This window comes from Nerophis lumbriciformis, linkage group LG24 (genome assembly GCF_033978685.3).
Source record: "Nerophis lumbriciformis linkage group LG24, RoL_Nlum_v2.1, whole genome shotgun sequence".
NCBI classification, from domain to species: domain Eukaryota; kingdom Metazoa; phylum Chordata; class Actinopteri; order Syngnathiformes; family Syngnathidae; genus Nerophis; species Nerophis lumbriciformis.
The window spans coordinates 41,131,257-41,157,768 of record NC_084571.2 but is presented as its reverse complement, the minus strand read 5'-3'; the positions used below and the strand labels follow the sequence as shown (position 1 = coordinate 41,157,768).

Below are 26,512 nucleotides of genomic sequence, written 5' to 3'. Positions count from 1 at the left end.
AGAAACCTTGGAGAGGACCGCATATGTGGGTAACCCCCCCCCTCTAGGGGAGACCGAAAGCAATGGATGTCGAGTGGGTCTGACATAATATTGTGAGAGTCCAGTCCATAGTGGATCCAACATAATAGTAAGAGTCCAGTCCATAGTGGGGCCAGCAGGACACCATCCCGAGCGGAGACGGGTCAGCAGCGCAGAGATGTTCCCAGCCGATGCACAGGCGAGCGGTCCACCCCGGGTCCCGACTCTGGACAGCCAGCACTTCATCCATGGCCACCGGACCTGTGCCCCCCCCCCCTCAAGGAAAAGGGGAGCAGAGGAGAAAAGAAAAGAAACGGCAGATCAACTGGTCTAACAGGGGGTCTATTTAAAGGCTAGAGTATACAAATGAGTTTTAAGATGGGACTTAAATGCTTCTACTGAGGTAGCATCTCTAATTGTTACCGGGAGGGCATTCCATAGTACTGGAGCCCCAATAGAAAACGCTCTATAGCCCGCAGACTTTTTTTGGGCTCTGGGAATCACTAATAAGCCGGAGTTCTTTGAACGCAGATTTCTTGCCGGGACATATGGTACAATGCAATCGACAAGATAGGACGGAGCTAGACCGTGTAGTATTTTATATGTAAGTAGTAAAACCTTAAAGTCACATCTTAAGTGCACAGGAAGCCAGTGCAGGTGAGCCAGTATAGGCGTAATATGATCAAACTTTCTTGTTCTTGTCAAAGAAGAAGCACTTCCTCTTCTACGGGGAAAAAAGATGGCGGCTGTTTACCGTAGTTGCGAGACCTAAACTTTATGAAAATGAATCTTAATATTAATCCATATATAAGGCGCACCGGGTTATAAGCCGCACTGTCAGCTTTTGAGTAAATTTGTGGTTTTTAGGTGCGGCTAATAGTGCGGAAAATACGGTATAGTGTATCCCAGAAGAGTTAGGGCTGCATGGGATTCTGGGTATTTGTCCTGTTGTATTTATGTTGTGTGAAGGTGCAGATGTTCTCCCGAAATGTGTTTGTCATTCTTGTTTGGTGTGGGTTCACAGTGTGGCACATTATTAGTAAGAGTCATAGTTTTTTTTTATACCGCCACCGTCAGTGTAACCTGTGTGGTTGTTGACCAAGTATGCGTTGCTGTCACTTACGAGAGCAAGCAAAAGCTACATACAACGTGAGGCTGATCAGGCACGCTGTACACGGCACGCATGACGCTGACAATCGCCATTCGGATTAAACCCGCGTGCCGCACCAGCTTTCAAATCCTACATAAAGGTGTGGGCAGCGTGTCTGAGACCCCTGGTTTAAACATAGCACAAACTAAAATAAATCTCTGTGTGCAGTGTTATTTCATTTAAAATTTCAAAAATATTTTGCGGCTCCCATAGTTTTCTATAATTTGTGAAACTGGTCAAAACGGCTCTTTGACTGGTAAAGGTTGCCGACCCCTGGTCTAGGAACAATTAAAATTATTCATAGATTAAATTAGATTAATTAAATGTGTGAACTTGTTCAAGGAACTTTTGAGGATTCAATGTAAAAAAAAAAAAGTGCATTTAATTAATGCTATCAACACATTATTTACACATTATTTACACATTAACACTGGCTGGTAGTTTGTGTGTGTGTGTGTGTGTGTGTGCAGAGTCAGAGGAGCCAGGAATGACACTGTAGCTGCTCCAAGGTGGCTCGCTGCTCCATGTCCGAGGTCAAGCAGATCCACAAAAAGTCCTTGCAATCTGCACGGAGATAAAGATGAAGTTATTAAACCGCGGAGGTTCGAGGCTGCGTGTGCGGCTTTTTACCTTGAGACAGTACCCGGTTTAACCTCAGACCCTTAATGAGGAACATGAGGGTGTCGAAACGTTCGGTTCCGTCCAGCAGCTCAAATAAAAGCGCACCTAATTGCCAGACCGTGGCCGGACCGGCCTTGTAAGGCCTCTTGAAGACGTACTCCGGAGGAGCGTAACGTAAGGTTCCTGCGAGACACACACAAAACCGATTGGACTCGTCGTTTTTGAAGGGGGAATGGAACATCTTACCAGCGTATTCTTGATAGGGTTCGTCGCTGACGAAGCAGCTGCAGCCAAAATCTATGACGCGCACGAGAGGGAGACTGAAGGTTGCCTGCAGTAGAATATTCCGTTGCTTCAGGTCCCGATGGAAAACGTTCACGGCATGCATTTTGATAGCCGTGTCCACCAACTGCTTCAAGATGTTCTAAAATGGACAACAAAATGTAAAGTGGATGATTATAAAACATACTTGCCAACCCTAACCCTAACCCCAACCCCAACCCCAACCCTAAACCTAACAATAACCCCAACCCCAACCCCAACCCTAACCCCAACCCTAACCCTAACCCCAACCCCAACCCTAACCCCAACCCCAACCCTAACCCTAACCCTAACCCCAACCCTAACCCCAACCCCAACCCCAACCCCAACCCTAAACCTAACAATAACCCCAACCCCAACCCCAACCCTAACCCTAACCCCAAGCCTAACCCTAACCCTAACCCTAACCCCAACCCTAAACCTAACCCCAACCCTAAACCTAACCCTAACCCTAACCCTAACCCTAACCCAATGCTTGCCAACCCTCCCGGATTTTCCGGGAGACTCCCGAAATTCAGCGCCTCTCCCGAAAACCTCCCGGGACAAATTTTCTCCCGAGAATCTCCCGAAATTCAGGCGGAGCTGGAGGCCACGCCCCCTCCAGCTCCATGCGGACCTGAGTGACGTGTTGACAGCCTGTTCACACGTCCGCTTTCTCACAATATAAACAGCTAATGATGGAGGGCGAGTTCTTGGTTTCTTATGTGTGTTTATTGTTAGGCAGTTTCATTAACGTCCTCCCAGCGCGGTAACAACACACAACAACAGCAGTCAAGTGTTCGTCTACCGTAAAGCAGTTCGTCTGCCGTAAACAGCAATGTTGTGACACTTTTAAACAGGACAATACTGCCATCTACTGTACATGCATATGTGACCCACCCATAATGTGTCACATTTTTGTGTTGATTTATTTAGTTTATTTTGTGGTTTGAATTCGTTTTTGGAGCTGTCATTACACATTTATCAGTATTCACATTGGTCAGTAGGGGGCAGTAGGGTGTTTCTTCCCAATTGAATGCTATCACCTGCAGACCGGAAGTGTCTTGTCATGATGAGCGCGACCAGTCTGTGAACAATTGAAACGTCCTGTGTGCTTTTTCCTCCTGTATAACAGGTTAGTTTTGGTGAATCAACTCACTGAATAATATCCATGTGATCTTTATAAGTTTAAGTACACATTCTGATGGTGGAGCCTAACTCTAAAGTGTTTGTGAGTTGTAGTTTGTATTTGTGAATGAATCCAGTGCACAGCTGCAGTGATCAATACAAAAAGGCGACGTGAGTGCGCAATGTTTATATAGGAACTTCTGATCCTAATTCAGACTCCCAAATTAGAGTTCCCGTTTTCTTATTGATTTTATAATGTATATTTGTATAATGTGTGTGTTCTGAAATAGTGACAGAGAATAGAACAAGGATGGACAATTCAACCCTTAACTCAACAATGAGTAAATGAGTGTTATGTGTGTGTATATGTGTAAATAAATGAACACTGAAATTCAAGTATTTATTTTATTTATATATATTAGAGATGCGCGGATAGGCAATTATTTCATCCGCAACCGCATCAGAAAGTCGTCAACCATCCGCCATCCACCCGATGTAACATTTGATCAGAACCGCACCCGCCCGTTGTTATATATCTAATATAGACGATGCAAGGCATTAGTGAGGTTATAAAGCTTTTGCCTGTTAAAGAAAGGAGACTGATCCAATGCAGCACAGACATTCGCGTGCCACGCTGTCACGACCCAGACGCACACCAGTGCGCAATCATATGGGAGCCGCGCTTGGAGGGGCGCTCAGCGCGGCTCCCATATCGCTGCCGGCGACGGCCGGGTATGGGCCCGACGCTCCAGCGCCATCCATTTTCAGGGCTAGTTGATTCGGCAGGTGGGTTGTTACACACTCCTTAGCGGGTTCCGACGTCCATGGCCACCGTCCTGCTGTCTATATCAACCAGGGTGAGCCCCACCCCTTTTGTGAGCGCACTGCGCGCGGAGTGACCCCTGTTACGCGCCCCCGGCAACAGGGGTGGCGGGCAGGTAAGCTGCGCGGGCGGAGCGCGCGGAGTGACCCCTGTTACGAGCCCCCGGCCACGGGGGTGGCGGGCAGGTAAGCTGCTTACCTGCTGCGCGTGACGCCGGCCGCGGTGAAGGCGGACGAGGCGGGGTGTCGGTGCGGTGGGCGCGGTGGTGACCCTGGACGTGCGTCGGGCCCTTCTCGCGGATCACCTCAGCTACGGCTCCCGGTGGGGCCCTCTCGGGGGAAGGGGCCTCGGTCCCGGACCCCGGCGAGGCGTCCCTTCTCCGCTCCGTAAAAGTGTCCATCTCTTTTTTTTTTTTTTTCTTCTGTTGTGGCATATGCTGCAGGTGCCTGCTCGTTTTTCGTATGTGGGTAACAACATTTAACTATGTATATATATTTACCAATTGGTTTAACTGCCACCCGCCTGAATCTATTTAAAATCTAATTTTTTTTTATTTCAATCGCCCGACCCGACCCGCGGATAAAATCTAATTTTTTTTAATTTCATCCGCCCGATCCGCGGATAATCCGCGGACTCCGCGGTTGTGCCCGCAAACCGCGCATCTCTACCGGATTGTAAATAATTCAATGTATTGTCGGAGGCAGATATTTACATATATCCGAATTTAAGTTGTACTTCTTCCATTTCTTTGTCATATTTGAAAACAGCTCGTGTTTTCCATTTCTTCTCTTGATGCTCTGTCAGCAAGCAAACTGTGTGTGTTAACCTTGAGTTCTTTGGAATGTATTATGGCTAGGGAGACGTTGTGCTTGTGTTATGGCTAGGGAGGGGGAAGGAAAGAGAGGTTTTGGGCGTTGGGAAGACAGACCATTTTGGGAGGCGCAATAGAATGTTCTATGGTTAGACTGGTCTCAATCAATGTATATTGGCAAAGCTTTGAGAATATACAACAAAATACCTATTCTGTCTCTGGTGGTTTTTTCAACTCAGCTTTAAGTGTCGTAAAGAGCTTGGGAGCGAATTGTGACTTGAATTCCCTGGGAGGAACAACTGGTCCAAAACGCAACAGTATGTACTCTGATCATCAATCAATCAATCAATGTTTATTTATATAGCCCTAAATCACAAGTGTCTCAAAGGGCTGCACAAGCCACAACGACATCCTCGGTACAGAGCCCACATAAGGGCAAGGAAAAACTCACCCCAGTGGGACGTCGATGTGAATGACTATGAGAAACCTTGGAGAGGACCGCATATGTGGGTAACCCCCTGATGATTAACTTGTGTGATGACTGTATCATGATGATAGTATATATCTGTACCATGAATTAATTAACGTGGACCCCGACTTAAACACGTTGAAAAACGTATTGGGGTGTTACCATTTAGTGGTCAATTGTACGGAATATGTACTGTACTGTGCAATCTACTAATAAAAGTTTCAATTAATCAAACATATATACACACACACACCCCCCAGCGGGCCTTTTGAATATCTCCCTAATTGTGAGGTCTCAAGGTTGGCAACAGTGACGTGCGGTGAGGTTGATGGCTGGTGAGGCACTGACTTCATCACAGTCAGATTTACAAACATATGAACCCTAAAGAGCATCTTATTCACCATTTGATTGGCAGCAGTTAACGGGTTATGTTTAAAAGCTCATACCAGCATTCTTCCCTGCTTAGGGGGGCTCAAGCCCCCCTAAAATATTCTTAAGCCGCCCTAAATAATTTGGTGTTTTTTTTTTGTTTTTTTTTTACAAATAAATGCCGACATATTCATTATAAAGTGGGCCAAATATGAGTTTAAATAAATAATCATATAACCTGTTATTATTCACTCAGTTTCCCCTCACTTCGTAGCGTAAGGTAGAGAGCCCCTTTCGTGCGTCGGTATCCAATCCATTCCACTTGTTCATATAGAAAATGCCCAAATCACACAAATTCCAGCCCGCATTTTCTCTGCGACCTTGCTTGCGGTCCTGCAGGTGTACGAAGCACATTATCTTCCTTTACAATGAGTGAAGCTGCACAAAACCTTGTGTGTGCAATTGTAAATCATTTATATTTTTAAGTTTTGTGTTTCTTGTAGAATCTATATAAAGTAATATACATAAGCCTATTGTTAAAATAATGAAAAAAAACATCATTAAATATATTTGTTTTATTGTATTGTTACATTAATAGCTGTTTTATTATTATAGGATGGCTTGTTAAACATTTAATAGGATTTTCAGAGGGAGGAAAAACCAAGACATTTAATATAAAATGTAAAATGAATAAATACATAAAAAGAAAAAGAAAATATATGGTTAAAAGCCATCGTCCCGGGGAGCATTTCATTTCGTCCCGTGCATTTTTTTTTAAATAATAATAATAACAATGAATAATTTCTAAGTCTTTGTTAGCCGTTTGTGAAGTTTTGTGCTCGTGCGTAACATTCGCTCGCATCCTGTGCATCTCCTGGGGGCAAAGCCCCCCTGTCCTTAAAAGCTAGTGACGCCCCTGCTTCAACTTAACTTTAACTTTACACATACAAACTGTAGCACACAAAAAAGCACATTTAATTAAAAAAAAACGTTATTATGGTCTTACCTTTACTTATAAGTGCGGGAACAGTGGTGTTCATGTTGGAGGAGTTGTGAATGAATGAAATATGAAATCCGTGCTGCAGTCTGCAGGTGTACCTAATGTAGTGTCCCTCCGGCGCGAGCATTGTTGTTTTTGCACTTTTTGGCTTCTTGTTAAGTGACTTTTTTGGGGTGGATTCGGTCTTGCACGTGGAGGGTTTGGGTGTGGGCTTTGGTTGGTGTGGCGTTCCCGTCGGTGGGTGCAGTCTGCGGTGAACGTGTCTTAAGCACCAGGAGGCGTGGTTACGCGTGCCTCAGCCAGTGCGTCTTCGCAGCAGTTTTATGATCGCTCAGCACAAGAAATACTTTACACACATACAGTTGTTGACAAAATACACTGTACATTATATACCTCAGCTAACTAAACTATAGAAATGTATAAAATAGTTCATATAGCAATACGGTCTCACTGCACAGCAGGCCAGCAGTTAGCCGAGTCCGTCCATGTTGAGGCACTGAGTGACGCGCCTCGACTGGCTGCTGTTCACCGCACCGTCTCTTCTCAGTATTTGAACGGCAAATGTGAAAATTCAGCGATTTTGAATAAAAATAATCTAAAACTGGTGAAGTTAAATGGAAAATAACTTTATAATATAATCACTGGATACATATAACAATTTAATTTTTTTTTTTTCTTTTTACGTTTTTTTCTAGAGGCAGGTGAGGCAGGCCTCACCTGCCTCTAGTGCAGCGTTTCTCAAAGTGTGGGGCGCGCCCCACTGGTGGGGAATAGAAACATGACAGGTGGGGCGCGAGGAACGGGAGGAAATTTCACTTTACTTTTTTTTTTTTAATTATTATATTCTTAGATTATTTTTTTTACGATGCTTTCATTTTCTATACACACTGTAAATCACTTTGTGATTCTGTCTGTGAAATCCGCTATATAAATAAATGGAAATTACCGGTACTTATTTTTACTGTAGGCTTTATATTTCCCGGTAGGAGCGAAAGTTTGACAGACATAGCAACAGTAACTAATGGGGGCGGGGCTAAGCGGAACAAACTTTCGCGCGGATGGGTAGCAGGCTAATGTGTGGATCACAATTACACAAATATATACATTTGTGACTCGCACCTCAAAGGTCGTCGAGCCAGAGCCAGCGCCTGCAGAGAAACAAAAATGTGACGGGCAGACACTGTGTCATTCACCGGGAAGCACTCGCGTCAAGGCAGCTCAGCCCCAATCTCAATGAGGTTTTAACATGTTGTGAGCGCGGTAAATTTGATCAAAACACGACCACTGAAAGTGCGACTGTTCTCTGCACTGTGTGAGGAAATGGGAGCTGATCATACAGCCGTGCTGTTTCACAGTGAAGCAAGGTGGCTCTCCTGGGGGAAAGTGCTGTCACTTGCCCTGTCTTGCCAAATGCATAGCTCCTCCTTTTTTTTTTTTGCAAAGATTGCAAAGTGGCACTTTTATTGTATTTATTATTGAACTTGATGCAAGTTATTTGATTTATTATTGAACTTGATGCAAGTTATAACACTTTTTTTGATTTATTATTGAACTTGATGCAAGTTATAACACTTTTGTTTTATTTATTATTGAACTTGATGCAAGTTATAACACTTTTTTATGTATTATTGAACTTGATGCAAGTTATAACACTTTTTTTGATTTATTATTGAACTTGATGCAAGTTATAACACTTTTGTTTTATTTATTATTGAACTTGATGCAAGTTATAACACTTTGTTTTGATTTATTATTGAACTTGATGCAAGTCATTTGATTTATTATTGAACTTGATGCAAGTTATAACACTTTTATTTGATTTATTATTGAACTTGATGCAAGTTATAACACTTGTTTTATTTATTATTGAACTTGATGCAAGTTATAACACTTTTTTTGATTTATTATTGAACTTGATGCAAGTCATTTGATTTATTATTGAACTTGATGCAAGTTATAACACTTTTATTTGATTTATTATTGAACGTGATGCAAGTTATAACACTTGTTGATTTATTATTGAACTTGATGCAAGTTATAACACTTTTTTGATTTATTATTGAACTTGATGCAAATTATAACACTTTTATTTGATTTATTATTGAACTTGATGAAAGTTATAACACTTTTATTTGATTTATTATTGAACTTGATGCAAGTTATAACACTTTTTTTGATTTATTATTGAACGTGATGCAAGTGATAACACTTTTTTTGATTTATTATTGAACTTGATGCAAGTTATAACAGTTTTTTTGATGTATTATTGAACGTGATGCAAGTTATAACACTTTTTTTGATTTATTATTGAACTTGATGCAAGTTATAACACTTTTGTTTTATTTATTATTGAACTTGATGGAAGTTATTTTATTTATTATTGAACTTGATGCAAGTTATACCACAGCTGCACAGTTATTTTATTTATTATTGAACTTAATGTTATTTTATGTTATTGAGTTCGAATGTATACAACTTGATGTTCAATAAATTTGAAAATGTTAAAACTTGGCATTAGCGCTCTGTTGGGGCGATGGGGGCAGGTGGGGCTTGAAAACTCCCCCTTGTCCAAAGTGGGGGATGACAAAAAAAGTTTGAGAACCGCTGCTCTAGTGACCGCACGTCACTGGTTGGCAAGTATGTTATAAAATGATGAGCAGAGTTGCCTTACCTTGGTCTCGTACTCCTCCAGTGGACCCAGCTTGTACTTGGTCCTGTAGGTGAACAGGTCCACAGACGGCGCCGGCCTCTCCATGACCAGGACGAGCTCCTGCTGCAGATCGTACGTGTCCAACAGTAGGACCACCGAGGACGTCCCGTCTCGGTTCCTTAAAGAGGACGCTTGCAGCATTAGCAAAGCCTCTAAGGGCACCTTCTGGACTTTCCCGTTGATGTACTACGAGATCATGGACAGACGGAAATTGACCAACTGATGAAAAAGGGCCTGAATAGAAATGTGCATGCAAGCACTTACCAAAGAGACGCTTTCGACTTTTTCTATGGGGATGTATTTAATGGCCACCTGACAGACATAATGAAATAGTTGGCGATGGTGATGGTGATTGGGGGGTTATGCATACAAAAACTCCTACCGGAAACCCGTCGCTTTTCCTGTAACCGGCATAAACGGATCCAAAACCTCCTTCTCCGAGCTTCTCCAACTGTAGGTACTTCAGCACAAACGTTGCTACCAAGATGAAAGGCACATTTGCAACATTAAACTTGTGTTTGACACAAAGAAGATGAGATGAATGGCTGACTAAAAAGCAATGGAATGAGAAATGCTCACAATGGACCTTGCAAGAAGTGTCTTTTATACAATGAATTAGAAATGTTTGCACACTGAAGATGACTTACTTGAAAATGTGCCACTTTGGCATTGAATGAGAATGACTGACTAAAATGATGCTTTTCAATGAAGATATTGAATGAGAATGTTTGCATGATGAGGATAATTGACTAATAAGATGCGTCCGTTTTCCATTGGATGAGAAATATTTGCACACAGGATCATTTACTAAAACGTGTCCTTTTTCAATAGAAGTATTCAATGAACTGTTTTTAGTATTTACTAAAATGTGTACTTTTTCCAAGGGAAGTGTTGAATGAATGAGAAATACATAAGCAATGGATGACTGACCAAAATGGGTGTTTTTTTAATGAAGGAATTGAGGATGATTTACTAAAATGTGTCCTTTTTTACTTAAGTCTTTGGCCCCATTTGGACTGGACATCAAATCTGATTTTTTTGCCCACAAGTGACACAGATTGGGTATTTTTTTGCCAATCTAAACGCTCTCAAGTGCTTCAAATCTGATCTATTGGTATCAGATTTGGACCACACAAGAACTGTTCCACACTACTAGATTAAATATGTGCCTTTTTACTTAAGGTATTGACTCAGAAGTGTCTGCACACTACAGATAAATGATTCAAATGTATTTTCATTAAATGGCGATATTGAAGAGAAATGCTTACACAGAAAATGACTAAAATGTTGTTTTCCAATGGAAGTATTGAATGACAAAAGACTGACTTATTTCATTTTCTTTTTTCAATGGAAGTATTGAATGATAAAAGACTTGAATGATAAAAGACTGACTTAAATGTGTCATTTTTCCGATGGAAGTATTGAATGATAAAAGACTGACTTAAATGTGTAATTTTTCAATGAAAGTATTGAATGATAAAAGACTGACTTAAATGTGTCATTTTCCAATGGAAGTATTGAATGATAAAAGACTGACTTAATTATTGTTTTTTTTCAATGGAAGTATTGAATGATAAAAGACTGACTTAATTAAATGTGTCATTTTTCAATGGAAGTATTGAATGATAAAAGACTGACTTAATTAAATGTGTCATTTTTCAATGGAAGTATTGAATGATAAAAGACTGACTTATTTAATTTTCTTTTTTCAATGGAAGTATTGAATGATAAAAGACTTGAATGATAAAAGACTGACTTAAATGTGTTTTTTTCGATGGAAGCATTGAATGATAAAAGACTGACTTAATTAATTGTCTTTTTTCAATGGAAGTATTGAATGATAAAAGACTGACTTAAATGTGTCATTTTCAATGGAAGTTTTGAATGATAAAAGACTGACTTAAATGTGTCATTTTTCAATGGAAGTATTGAATGATAAAAGACTGACTTAATTAAATGTGTCTTTTTTCAATGGAAGTATTGAATGATAGAAGACCGACTTAATTGTCTTTTTTCAATGGAAATATTGAATGATAAAAGACGGACTTAATTAAATGTTTCATTTTCCAATGGAAGTATTGAATGATAGAAGATCGACTTAATTGTCTTTTTTCAATGGAAGTATTGAATGACAAAAGACTGACTTAAATGTGTCTTTTTTCAATGGAAGTATTGAATGACAAAAGACTGACTTAAATGTGTCATTTTTCGATGGAAGTATTGAATGATAAAAAACTGACTTAATTAAATGTCTTTTTTCAATGGAAGTATTGAATGATAAAAGACTGACTTAAATGTGTCTTTTTTCAATAGAAGTATTGAATGATAAAAAACTGACTTAATTAAATGTGTCATTTTTCAATGGAAGTATTGAATGACAAATGACTGACTTAATTAAATGTGTCTTTTTTCAATGGAAGTATTGAATGACAAAAGACTGACTTAATTAAATGTGTCATTTTCCAATGGAAGTATTGAATGATAAAAGACTGACTTAAATGTGTCTTTTTTCAATGAAAGTATTGAATGATAAAAGACTGACTTAAATGTGTCATTTTCCAATGGAAGTATTGAATGATAGAAGACCGACTTAATTAATTGTCTTTTTTCAATGGAAGTATTGAATGGTAAAAGACTGACTTAAATGTGTCATTTTCCAATGGAAGTATTGAATGATAGAAGACCGACTTAATTAAATGTGTCTTTTTTCAATGGAAGTATTGAATGACAAAAGACTGACTTAAATGTGTCATTTTCCAATGGAAGTATTGAATGATAGAAGACCGACTTAATTAATTGTCTTTTTTCAATGGAAGTATTGAATGACAAAAGACTGACTTAAATGTGTCATTTTTCAATGGAAGTATTGAATGATAAAAGACTGACTTAATTAAATGTGTCTTTTTTCAATGGAAGTATTGAATGATAAAAGACCGACTTAATTAAATGTGTCTTTTTTCAATGGAAGTATTGAATGATAAAAGACTGACTTAAATGTGTCATTTTTCAATGGAAGTATTGAATGATAAAAGACTGACTTAATTAAATGTGTCATTTTTCAATGGAAGTATTGAATGATAAAAGACTGACTTAAATGTGTCATTTTTCAATGGAAGTATTGAATGATAAAAAACTGACTTAATTAAATGTGTCATTTTTCAATGGAAGTATTGAATGATAAAAGACTGACTTAATTATGTGGTTTTTTTCAATGGAAGTATTGAATGATAAAAGACTGACTTAATTAAATGTGTTTTTTTTTCAATGGAAGTATTGAATGATAAAAGACTGACTTAATTAAATGTGTCTTTTTTCAATGGAAGTATTGAATGATAAAAGACTGACTTAATTAAATGTGTCATTTTTCAATGGAAGTATTGAATGATAAAAGACTGACTTAATTAAATGTTTTTTTTTTTCAATGGAAGTATTGAATGATAAAAGACTGACTTAAATGTGTCATTTTTCAATAGAAGTATTGAATGATAAAAGACTGACTTAAATGTGTCTTTTTTCAATGGAAGTATTGAATGATAAAAGACTGACTTAAATGTGTCATTTTTCAATGGAAGTATTGAATGATAAAAGACTGACTTAATTAAGTGTCTTTTTTCAATGGAAGTATTGAATGACAAAAGACTGACTTAATTAAATGTGTCATTTTCCAATGGAAGTATTGAATGATAAAAGACTGACTTAAATGTGTCTTTTTTCAATGAAAGTATTGAATGATAAAAGACTGACTTAAATGTGTCATTTTCCAATGGAAGTATTGAATGATAGAAGACCGACTTAATTAATTGTCTTTTTTCAATGGAAGTATTGAATGGTAAAAGACATAATTAAATGTGTCTTTTTTCAATGGAAGTATTGAATGACAAAAGACTGACTTAAATGTGTCATTTTCCAATGGAAGTATTGAATGATAGAAGACCGACTTAATTAATTGTCTTTTTTCAATGGAAGTATTGAATGACAAAAGACTGACTTAAATGTGTCATTTTCCAATGGAAGTATTGAATGATAAAAGACTGACTTAATTAAATGTGTCTTTTTTCAATGGAAGTATTGAATGATAAAAGACCGACTTAATTAAATGTGTCTTTTTTCAATGGAAGTATTGAATGATAAAAGACTGACTTAAATGTGTCATTTTTCAATGGAAGTATTGAATGATAAAAGACTGACTTAATTAAATGTGTCATTTTTCAATGGAAGTATTGAATGATAAAAGACTGACTTAAATGTGTCATTTTTCAATGGAAGTATTGAATGATAAAAGACTGACTTAATTATGTGGTTTTTTTCAATGGAAGTATTGAATGATAAAAGACTGACTTAATTATGTGGTTTTTTTCAATGGAAGTATTGAATGATAAAAGACTGACTTAATTAAATGTGTTTTTTTTTCAATGGAAGTATTGAATGATAAAAGACTGACTTAATTAAATGTGTCATTTTTCAATGGAAGTATTGAATGATAAAAGACTGACTTAATTAAATGTGTCATTTTTCAATGGAAGTATTGAATGATAAAAGACTGACTTAAATGTGTCATTTTTCAATGGAAGTATTGAATGATAAAAGACTGACTTAATTATGTGGTTTTTTTCAATGGAAGTATTGAATGATAAAAGACTGACTTAATTATGTGGTTTTTTTCAATGGAAGTATTGAATGATAAAAGACTGACTTAATTAAATGTGTCATTTTTCAATGGAAGTATTGAATGATAAAAGACTGACTTAATTAAATGTGTTTTTTTTTTCAATGGAAGTATTGAATGATAAAAGACTGACTTAAATGTGTCTTTTTTCGATGGAAGTATTGGAATGAAAAAAGACTGACTTAATTGTGTCTTTTTCAATGGAAGTATTGAATGATAAAAGACTGACTTAATTAAATGTGTCATTTTTCAATGGAAGTATAGAATGATAAAAAACTGACTTAATTAAATGTGTCATTTTTCAATGGAAGTATTGAATGATAAAAAAACTGACTTAATTAAATGTGTCATTTTTCAATGGAAGTATAGAATGATAAAAAACTGACTTAATTAAATGTGTCTTTTTTTCAATGGAAGTATAGAATGATAAAAGACTGACTTAATTAAATGTGTCTTTTTTCAATGGAAGTATTGAATGACAAATGACTGACTTAATTAAATGTGTCTTTTTTCAATGGAAGTATTGAATGATAAAAGACTGACTTAATTAAATGTGTCTTTTCAATGGAAGTATAATAAAAGACTTAATTAAATGTGTCATTTTTCAATGGAAGTATTGAATGATAAAAGACTGACTTAATTAAATGTGTCTTTTCAATGGAAGTATAATAAAAGACTTAATTAAATGTGTCATTTTTCAATGGAAGTATTGAATGACAAAAGACTGACTTAAATGTGTCATTTTTCGATGGAAGTATTGAATGATAAAAAACTGACTTAATTAAATGTCTTTTTTCAATGGAAGTATTGAATGATAAAAGACTGACTTAAATGTGTCTTTTTTCAATAGAAGTATTGAATGATAAAAAACTGACTTAATTAAATGTGTCATTTTTCAATGGAAGTATTGAATGACAAATGACTGACTTAATTAAGTGTCTTTTTTCAATGGAAGTATTGAATGACAAAAGACTGACTTAATTAAATGTGTCATTTTCCAATGGAAGTATTGAATGATAAAAGACTGACTTAAATGTGTCTTTTTTCAATGAAAGTATTGAATGATAAAAGACTGACTTAAATGTGTCATTTTCCAATGGAAGTATTGAATGATAGAAGACCGACTTAATTAATTGTCTTTTTTCAATGGAAGTATTGAATGGTAAAAGACATAATTAAATGTGTCTTTTTTCAATGGAAGTATTGAATGACAAAAGACTGACTTAAATGTGTCATTTTCCAATGGAAGTATTGAATGATAGAAGACCGACTTAATTAATTGTCTTTTTTCAATGGAAGTATTGAATGACAAAAGACTGACTTAAATGTGTCATTTTCCAATGGAAGTATTGAATGATAAAAGACTGACTTAATTAAATGTGTCTTTTTTCAATGGAAGTATTGAATGATAAAAGACCGACTTAATTAAATGTGTCTTTTTTCAATGGAAGTATTGAATGATAAAAGACTGACTTAAATGTGTCATTTTTCAATGGAAGTATTGAATGATAAAAGACTGACTTAATTAAATGTGTCATTTTTCAATGGAAGTATTGAATGATAAAAGACTGACTTAAATGTGTCATTTTTCAATGGAAGTATTGAATGATAAAAGACTGACTTAATTATGTGGTTTTTTTCAATGGAAGTATTGAATGATAAAAGACTGACTTAATTAAATGTGTCATTTTTCAATGGAAGTATTGAATGATAAAAGACTGACTTAATTAAATGTGTTTTTTTTTCAATGGAAGTATTGAATGATAAAAGACTGACTTAAATGTGTCATTTTTCAATAGAAGTATTGAATGATAAAAGACTGACTTAAATGTGTCATTTTTCAATGGAAGTATAGAATGATAAAAAACTGACTTAATTAAATGTGTCTTTTTTTCAATGGAAGTATAGAATGATAAAAGACTGACTTAATTAAATGTGTCTTTTTTCAATGGAAGTATTGAATGACAAATGACTGACTTAATTAAATGTGTCTTTTTTCAATGGAAGTATTGAATGATAAAAGACTGACTTAATTAAATGTGTCTTTTCAATGGAAGTATAATAAAAGACTTAATTAAATGTGTCATTTTTCAATGGAAGTATTGAATGATAAAAGACTGACTTAATTAAATGTGTCTTTTCAATGGAAGTATAATAAAAGACTTAATTAAATGTGTCTTTTTTCAATGGAAGTATTGAATGATAAAAGACTGACTTAAATGTGTCATTTTTCAATGGAAGTATTGAATGACAAAAGACTGACTTAAATGTGTCATTTTTCGATGGAAGTATTGAATGATAAAAAACTGACTTAATTAAATGTCTTTTTTCAATGGAAGTATTGAATGATAAAAGACTGACTTAAATGTGTCTTTTTTCAATAGAAGTATTGAATGATAAAAAACTGACTTAATTAAATGTGTCATTTTTCAATGGAAGTATTGAATGACAAATGACTGACTTAATTAAGTGTCTTTTTTCAATGGAAGTATTGAATGACAAAAGACTGACTTAATTAAATGTGTCATTTTCCAATGGAAGTATTGAATGATAAAAGACTGACTTAAATGTGTCTTTTTTCAATGAAAGTATTGAATGATAAAAGACTGACTTAAATGTGTCATTTTCCAATGGAAGTATTGAATGATAGAAGACCGACTTAATTAATTGTCTTTTTTCAATGGAAGTATTGAATGGTAAAAGACATAATTAAATGTGTCTTTTTTCAATGGAAGTATTGAATGACAAAAGACTGACTTAAATGTGTCATTTTCCAATGGAAGTATTGAATGATAGAAGACCGACTTAATTAATTGTCTTTTTTCAATGGAAGTATTGAATGACAAAAGACTGACTTAAATGTGTCATTTTCCAATGGAAGTATTGAATGATAAAAGACTGACTTAATTAAATGTGTCTTTTTTCAATGGAAGTATTGAATGATAAAAGACCGACTTAATTAAATGTGTCTTTTTTCAATGGAAGTATTGAATGATAAAAGACTGACTTAAATGTGTCATTTTTCAATGGAAGTATTGAATGATAAAAGACTGACTTAATTAAATGTGTCATTTTTCAATGGAAGTATTGAATGATAAAAGACTGACTTAAATGTGTCATTTTTCAATGGAAGTATTGAATGATAAAAGACTGACTTAATTATGTGGTTTTTTTCAATGGAAGTATTGAATGATAAAAGACTGACTTAATTATGTGGTTTTTTTCAATGGAAGTATTGAATGATAAAAGACTGACTTAATTAAATGTGTTTTTTTTTCAATGGAAGTATTGAATGATAAAAGACTGACTTAATTATGTGGTTTTTTTCAATGGAAGTATTGAATGATAAAAGACTGACTTAATTAAATGTGTCATTTTTCAATGGAAGTATTGAATGATAAAAGACTGACTTAATTAAATGTGTTTTTTTTTCAATGGAAGTATTGAATGATAAAAGACTGACTTAAATGTGTCATTTTTCAATAGAAGTATTGAATGATAAAAGACTGACTTAAATGTGTCATTTTTCAATGGAAGTATTGAATGATAAAAGACTGACTTAATTGTCTTTTTTTCAATGGAAGTATTGAATGATAAAAGACTGACTTAATTAAATGTGTCTTTTTTCGATGGAAGTATTGAATGATAAAAGACTGACTTAATTAAATGTCTTTTTTCAATGGAAGTATTGAATGACAAAAGACTGACTTAAATGTGTCATTTTCCAATGGAAGTATTGAATGATAGAAGACCGACTTAATTAATTGTCTTTTTTCAATGGAAGTATTGAATGATAAAAGACTGACTTAAATGTGTCATTTTTCAATGGAAGTATTGAATGATAAAAGACTGACTTAAATGTGCCTTTTTTCAATGGAAGTATTGAATGATAAAAGACTGACTTAATTAAATGTGGGTTTTTTTCAATGGAAGTGTTGAATGATAAAAGACTGACTTAATTAAATGTGTCATTTTTCAATGGAAGTATTGAATGATAAAAGACTGACTTAAATGTGTCATTTTCCAATGGAAGTATTGAATGATAAAAAACTGACTTAATTAAATGTGTCTTTTTTTCAATGGAAGTATAGAATGATAAAAGACTGACTTAATTAAATGTGTCTTTTTTCAATGGAAGTATTGAATGATAGAAGACTGACTTAAATGTGTCTTTTTTCGATGGAAGTATTGGAATGAAAAAAGACTGACTTAATTGTGTCTTTTTCAATGAAGTATTGAATGATAAAAGACTGACTTAATTAAATGTGTCATTTTTCAATGGAAGTATTGAATGATAAAAGACTGACTTAATTAAATGTGTCATTTTTCAATGGAAGTATTGAATGATAAAAGACTGACTTAATTAAATGTGTCATTTTTCAATGGAAGTATTGAATGATAAAAGACTGACTTAATTAAATGTGTCATTTTTCAATGGAAGTATTGAATGATAAAAAAACTGACTTAATTAAATGTGTCTTTTTTTCAATGGAAGTATAGAATGATAAAAGACTGACTTAATTAAATGTGTCTTTTTTCAATGGAAGTATTGAATGATAGAAGACTGACTTAAATGTGTCTTTTTTCGATGGAAGTATTGAATGATAAAAGACTGACTTAATTAAATGTGTCTTTTCAATGGAAGTATAATAAAAGACTTAATTAAATGTGTCATTTTTCAATGGAAGTATTGAATGATAAAAGACTGACTTAATTAAATGTGTCTTTTCAATGGAAGTATAATAAAAGACTTAATTAAATGTGTCTTTTTTCAATGGAAGTATTGAATGATAAAAGACTGACTTAAATGTGTCATTTTTCAATGGAAGTATTGAATGACAAAAGACTGACTTAAATGTGTCTTTTTTCAATGGAAGTATTGAATGATAAAAAACTGACTTAATTAAATGTCTTTTTTCAATGGAAGTATTGAATGATAAAAGACTGACTTAAATGTGTCTTTTTTCAATAGAAGTATTGAATGATAAAAAACTGACTTAATTAAATGTGTCATTTTTCAATGGAAGTATTGAATGACAAATGACTGACTTAATTAAGTGTCTTTTTTCAATGGAAGTATTGAATGACAAAAGACTGACTTAATTAAATGTGTCTTTTCAATGGAAGTATTGAATGATAAAAGACTGACTTAAATGTGTCTTTTTTCAATGAAAGTATTGAATGATAAAAGACTGACTTAAATGTGTCATTTTCCAATGGAAGTATTGAATGATAGAAGACCGACTTAATTAATTGTCTTTTTTCAATGGAAGTATTGAATGGTAAAAGACATAATTAAATGTGTCTTTTTTCAATGGAAGTATTGAATGACAAAAGACTGACTTAAATGTGTCATTTTCCAATGGAAGTATTGAATGATAAAAGACTGACTTAATTAAATGTGTCTTTTTTCAATGAAGTATTGAATGATAAAAGACTGACTTAATTAAATGTGTCATTTTTCAATGGAAGTATTGAATGATAAAAGACTGACTTAAATGTGTCATTTTTCAATAGAAGTATTGAATGATAAAAAACTGACTTAATTAATTGTCTTTTTTCAATAGAAGTATTGAATGATAAAAGACTGACTTAATTAATTGTCTTTTTTCAATGGAAGTATTGAATGATAAAAGACTGACTTAATTAAATGTGTCTTTTTTCATTGGAAGTATTGAATGATAAAAGACTGACTTAATTAAATGTGTCTTTTTTCAATGGAAGTATTGAATGATAAAAGACTGACTTAATTAATTGTCTTTTTTCAATGGAAGTATTGAATGATAAAAGACTGACTTAATTAATTGTCTTTTTTCAATGGAAGTATTGAATGATAAAAGACTGACTTAATTAAATGTCTTTTTTCAATGGAAGTATTGAATGACAAAAGACTGACTTAAATGTGTCATTTTCCAATGGAAGTATTGAATGATAGAAGACCGACTTAATTAATTGTCTTTTTTCAATGGAAGTATTGAATGACAAAAGACGGACTTAAATGTGTCTTTTTTTCAATGGAAGTATTGGAATGAAAAAAGACTGACTTAATTAATTGTGTCTTTTTCAATGGAAGTATTGAATGACAAAAGACTGACTTAAATGTGTCTTTTTTCAATGGAAGTATTGAATGATAAAAGACTGACTTAAATGTGTCATTTTCCAATGGAAGTATTGAATGATAGAAGACCGACTTAATTAATTGTCTTTTTTCAATGGAAGTATTGGAATGAAAAAAGACTGACTTAATTAATTGTCTTTTTTCAATGGAAGTATTGAATGATAAAAGACTGACTTAAATGTGTCATTTTTCAATGGAAGTATTGAATGATAAAAGACTGACTTAAATGTGTCATTTTTCAATGGAAGTATTGAATGATAAAAGACTGACTTAAATGTGTCATTTTTCAATGGAAGTATTGAATGATAAAAGACTGACTTAATTAAATGTGTCTTTTTCAATGGAAGTATTGAATGATAAAAGACTGACTTAATTAAATGTCTTTTTTCAATGGAAGTATTGAATGATAAAAGACTGACTTAAATGTGTCATTTTCCAATGGAAGTATTGAATGATAGAAGACCGACTTAATTAATTGTCTTTTTTCAATGGAAGTATTGAATGACAAAAGACGGACTTAAATGTGTCTTTTTTCAATGGAAGTATTGAATGATAAAAGACTGACTTAAATGTGTCATTTTCCAATGGAAGTATTGAATGATAAAAGACTGACTTAAATGTGTTTTTTTCGATGGAAGTATTGAATGATAAAAGACTGACTTAATTAAATGTGTCATTTTCCAATGGAAGTATTGAATGATAAAAGACTGACTTAAATGTGTCTTTTTTCAATGGAAGTATTGAATGATAAAAGACTGACTTAATTAATTGGCCCTGCGATGAGGTGGCGACTTGTCCAGGGTGTACCCCGCCTTCCGCCCGATTGTAGCTGAGATAGGCTCCAGCGCCCCCCGCGACCCCAAAGGGAATAAGCGGTAGAAAATGGATGGATGGATGGATGACTTAATTAAATGTGTGTTTTTTCAATGGAAGTATTGAATGATAAAAGACTGACTTAATTAAATGTGTCATATTTCAATGGAAGTATTGAATGATAAAAGACTGACTTAATTAAATGTGTCATTTTTCGATGGAAGTATTGAATGATAAAAGACTGATTTAATTAATTGTCTTTTTTCAATGGAAGTATTGAATGATAAAAGACTGACTTAAATGTGTCATTTTCCAATGGAAGTATTGAATGATAAAAGACTGACTTAATTAAATGTCTTTTTTCAATGGAAGTATTGAATGATAAAAGACTGACTTAAATGTGTCATTTTTCAATGGAAGTATTGAATGATAAAAGATTGACTTAAATGTGTAATTTTCCAATGGAAGTATTGAATGATAAAAGACTGACTTAAATGTGTCTTTTTTCAATGGAAGTATTGAATGATAAAAGACTGACTTAATTAAATGTGTCATTTTTCAATGGAAGTATTGAATGATAAAAGACTGACTTAATTAAATGTGTCATTTTTCAATGGAAGTATTGAATGATAAAAGACTGACTTAATTAAATGTGTCTTTTTTCAATGGAAGTATTGAATGATAAAAAACTGACTTAATTAAATGTGTCATTTTCCAATGGAAGTATTGAATGATAGAAGACCGACTTAATTAATTGTCTTTTTTCAATGGAAGTATTGAATGATAAAAGACTGACTTAAATGTGTCATTTTTCAATGGAAGTATTGAATGATAAAAGACTTTGACTTAATTAATTGTCTTTTTTCAATGGAAGTATTGAATGATAAAAGACTGATAAAAGACTGACTTAATTAAATGTGTCTTTTTTCAATGGAAGTATTGAATGATAAAAGACTGACTTAATTAAATGTGTTTTTTTTTCAATGGAAGTATTGAATGATAAAAGACTGACTTAATTAAATGTGTCATTTTTCAATGGAAGTATTGAATGACAAAAGACTGACTTAAATATGTCTTTTTTCAATGGAAGTATTGAATGACAAAAGACGGACTTAAATGTGTCTTTTTCCAATGGAAGTATTGAATGACAAAAGACTGACTTAAATGTGTCTTTTTTCAATGGAAGTATTGAATGATAAAAGACTGACTTAATTATATGTGGGGTTTTTTCAATGGAAGTATTGAATGATGAAAGACTGACTTAAATGTGTCATTTTTCAATGAAAGTATTGAATGATAAAAGACTGACTTAAATGTGTCATTTTCCAATGGAAGTATTGAATATTAAAAGACTGACTTAATTATATGTGTTTTTTTTTTCAATGGAAGTATAGAATGGTAAAAGACAGACTTAATTAATTGTGTCTTTTTTCAATGGAAGTATTGAATGATAAAAGACTGACTTAAATGTGTCTTTTTTCAATTAAGTATTGAATGATAAAAGACTGACTTAATTAAATGTGTCTTTTTTCAATGGAAGTATTGAATGATAAAAGACTGACTTAATTAAATGTGTCTTTTTTCAATGGAAGTATTGAATGACAAAAGACTGACTTAAATGTGTCATTTTCCAATGGAAGTATTGAATGATAAAAGACTGACTTAATTAAATGTGTCATTTTTCAATGGAAGTATTGAATGATAAAAGACTGACTTAATTAAATGTGTCATTTTCCAATGGAAGTATTGAATGATAGAAGACTGACTTAATTGTCTTTTTTCAATGGAAGTATTGAATGACAAAAGACTGACTTAATTAAATGTGTCATTTTTCAATGGAAGTATTGAATGATAAAAGACTGACTTATATGTATCATTTGTCAATGGAAGTATTGAATGATAAAAGACTGACTTAAATGTGTCATTTTCCAATGGAAGTATTGAATGATAAAAGACTGACTTAATTAAATGTCTTTTTTCAATGGAAGTATTGAATGATAAAAGACGGACTTAAATGTGTCATTTTCCAATGGAAGTATTGAATGATAAAAGACTGACTTAATTAAATGTGTCATTTTTCAATGGAAGTATTGAATGATAAAAGACTGACTTAATTAAATGTGTCATTTTCCAATGGAAGTATTGAATGATAAAAGACTGACTTAATTGTCTTTTTTCAATGGAAGTATTGAATGATAAAAGACTGACTTAATTAAATGTGTCATTTTTCAATGGAAGTATTGAATGATAAAAGACTGACTTAAATGTGTCATTTTCCAATGGAAGTATTGAATGATAAAAGACTGACTTAATTAAATGTCTTTTTTCAATGGAAGTATTGAATGATAAAAGACGGACTTAAATGTGTCTTTTTTCAATGGAAGTATTGAATGATAAAAGACTGACTTAAATGTGTCATTTTTCAATGGAAGTATTGAATGACAAAAGACTGACTTAAATGTGTCTTTTTTCAATGGAAGTATTGAATGATAAAAGACTGACTTAAATGTGTCATTTTCCAATGGAAGTATTGAATGATAAAAGACTGACTTAAATGTGTCTTTTTCGATGGAAGTATTGAATGATAAAAGACTGACTTAATTAAATGTGTCATTTTCCAATGGAAGTATTGAATGATAAAAGACTGACTTAAATGTGTCTTTTTTCAATGGAAGTATTGAATGATAAAAGACTGACTTAATTAATTGGCCCTGCGATGAGGTGGCGACTTGTCCAGGGTGTACCCCGCCTTCCGCCCGATTGTAGCTGAGATAGGCTCCAGCGCCCCCCGCGACCCCAAAGGGAATAAGCGGTAGAAAATGGATGGATGGATGGATGACTTAATTAAATGTGTGTTTTTTCAATGGAAGTATTGAATGATAAAAGACTGACTTAATTAAATGTGTCATATTTCAATGGAAGTATTGAATGATAAAAGACTGACTTAATTAAATGTGTCATTTTTCGATGGAAGTATTGAATGATAAAAGACTGATTTAATTAATTGTCTTTTTTCAATGGAAGTATTGAATGATAAAAGACTGACTTAAATGTGTCATTTTCCAATGGAAGTATTGAATGATAAAAGACTGACTTAATTAAATGTCTTTTTTCAATGGAAATATTGAATGATAAAAGACTGACTTAAATGTGTCATTTTTCAATGGAAGTATTGAATGATAAAAGATTGACTTAAATGTGTAATTTTCCAATGGAAGTATTGAATGATAAAAGACTGACTTAAATGTGTCTTTTTTCAATGGAAGTATTGAATGATAAAAGACTGACTTAATTAAATGTGTCATTTTTCAATGGAAGTATTGAATGATAAAAGACTGACTTAATTAAATGTGTCATTTTTCAATGGAAGTATTGAATGATAAAAGACTGACTTAATTAAATGTGTCATTTTTCAATGGAAGTATTGAATGATAAAAGACTGACTTAATTAAATGTGTCTTTTTTCAATGGAAGTATTGAATGATAAAAGACTGACTTAATTAAATGTGTCTTTTTTCAATGGAAGTATTGAATGATAAAAAACTGACTTAATTAAATGTGTCATTTTCCAATGGAAGTATTGAATGATAGAAGACCGACTTAATTAATTGTCTTTTTTCAATGGAAGTATTGAATGATAAAAGACTGACTTAAATGTGTCATTTTTCAATGGAAGTATTGAATGATAAAAGACTTTGACTTAATTAATTGTCTTTTTTCAATGGAAGTATTGAATGATAAAAGACTGATAAAAGACTGACTTAATTAAATGTGTCTTTTTTCAATGGAAGTATTGAATGATAAAAGACTGACTTAATTAAATGTGTTTTTTTTTCAATGGAAGTATTGAATGATAAAAGACTGACTTAATTAAATGTGTCATTTTTCAATGGAAGTATTGAATGACAAAAGACTGACTTAAATATGTCTTTTTTCAATGGAAGTATTGAATGACAAAAGACGGACTTAAATGTGTCTTTTTCCAATGGAAGTATTGAATGACAAAAGACTGACTTAAATGTGTCTTTTTTCAATGGAAGTATTGAATGATAAAAGACTGACTTAATTATATGTGGGGTTTTTTCAATGGAAGTATTGAATGATGAAAGACTGACTTAAATGTGTCATTTTTCAATGAAAGTATTGAATGATAAAAGACTGACTTAAATGTGTCATTTTCCAATGGAAGTATTGAATATTAAAAGACTGACTTAATTATATGTGTTTTTTTTTTCAATGGAAGTATAGAATGGTAAAAGACAGACTTAATTAATTGTGTCTTTTTTCAATGGAAGTATTGAATGATAAAAGACTGACTTAAATGTGTCTTTTTTCAATTAAGTATTGAATGATAAAAGACTGACTTAATTAAATGTGTCTTTTTTCAATGGAAGTATTGAATGATAAAAGACTGACTTAATTAAATGTGTCTTTTTTCAATGGAAGTATTGAATGACAAAAGACTGACTTAAATGTGTCATTTTCCAATGGAAGTATTGAATGATAAAAGACTGACTTAATTAAATGTGTCATTTTTCAATGGAAGTATTGAATGATAAAAGACTGACTTAATTAAATGTGTCATTTTCCAATGGAAGTATTGAATGATAGAAGACTGACTTAATTGTCTTTTTTCAATGGAAGTATTGAATGACAAAAGACTGACTTAATTAAATGTGTCATTTTTCAATGGAAGTATTGAATGATAAAAGACTGACTTATATGTATCATTTGTCAATGGAAGTATTGAATGATAAAAGACTGACTTAAATGTGTCATTTTCCAATGGAAGTATTGAATGATAAAAGACTGACTTAATTAAATGTCTTTTTTCAATGGAAGTATTGAATGATAAAAGACTGACTTAATTATGTGGTTTTTTCCAATGGAAGTATTGAATGATAAAAGACTGACTTAATTAAATGTGTCATTTTTCAATGGAAGTATTGAATGATAAAAGACTGACTTAATTAAATGTGTCATTTTCCAATGGAAGTATTGAATGATAGAAGACTGACTTAATTGTCTTTTTTCAATGGAAGTATTGAATGATAAAAGACTGACTTAATTAAATGTGTCATTTTTCAATGGAAGTATTGAATGATAAAAGACTGACTTAAATGTGTCATTTTCCAATGGAAGTATTGAATGATAAAAGACTGACTTAATTAAATGTCTTTTTTCAATGGAAGTATTGAATGATAAAAGACGGACTTAAATGTGTCATTTTTCAATGGAAGTATTGAATGATAAAAGACTGACTTAATTAAATGTCTTTTTTCAATGGAAGTATTGAATGATAAAAGACGGACTTAAATGTGTCTTTTTTCAATGGAAGTATTGAATGACAAAAGACGGACTTAAATGTGTCATTTTTCAATGGAAGTATTGAGTTTGAGTTTGAGTTTATTTCGAACATGCATGCATACAACATGATACATCACAATCTCCAGTTTCTCTTTTCAACATGTTGGAAAAGGAGTAGGAAGAAGCAGAGCTTATTTAATCCTACCCCT

The 26,512-nt window shown here is 33.1% G+C and overlaps 1 protein-coding gene across 2 annotated transcripts in view; it reads right to left on the bottom strand.

The window, feature by feature from the left end:
- Positions 1-1,490: 1,490 nt before the first annotated feature.
- LOC133620522 (serine/threonine-protein kinase pim-2-like) overlaps positions 1,491-26,512 on the bottom strand; it is a 37,884-nt gene continuing 12,862 nt past the window's right edge. The window contains exons 3-8 of one of the 2 annotated variants that reach the window (XR_009817525.1): positions 9,782-9,876; positions 9,664-9,711; positions 9,361-9,517; positions 2,036-2,213; positions 1,799-1,972; positions 1,491-1,732 (exon numbers count right to left, since the gene is read on the bottom strand). Coding sequence is in view for 1 of the 2 variants with exons in the window: in XM_061982102.1 (XP_061838086.1) it covers positions 1,641-1,732; positions 1,799-1,972; positions 2,036-2,213; positions 9,361-9,585; positions 9,664-9,711; positions 9,782-9,876 (812 nt within the window). In the remaining variant the exon portion in view is untranslated. Of the gene's footprint in view, positions 1,733-1,798; positions 1,973-2,035; positions 2,214-9,360; positions 9,586-9,663; positions 9,712-9,781; positions 9,877-26,512 lie in introns of both variants that reach the window. The other variant, XM_061982102.1, reaches the window with a different exon arrangement.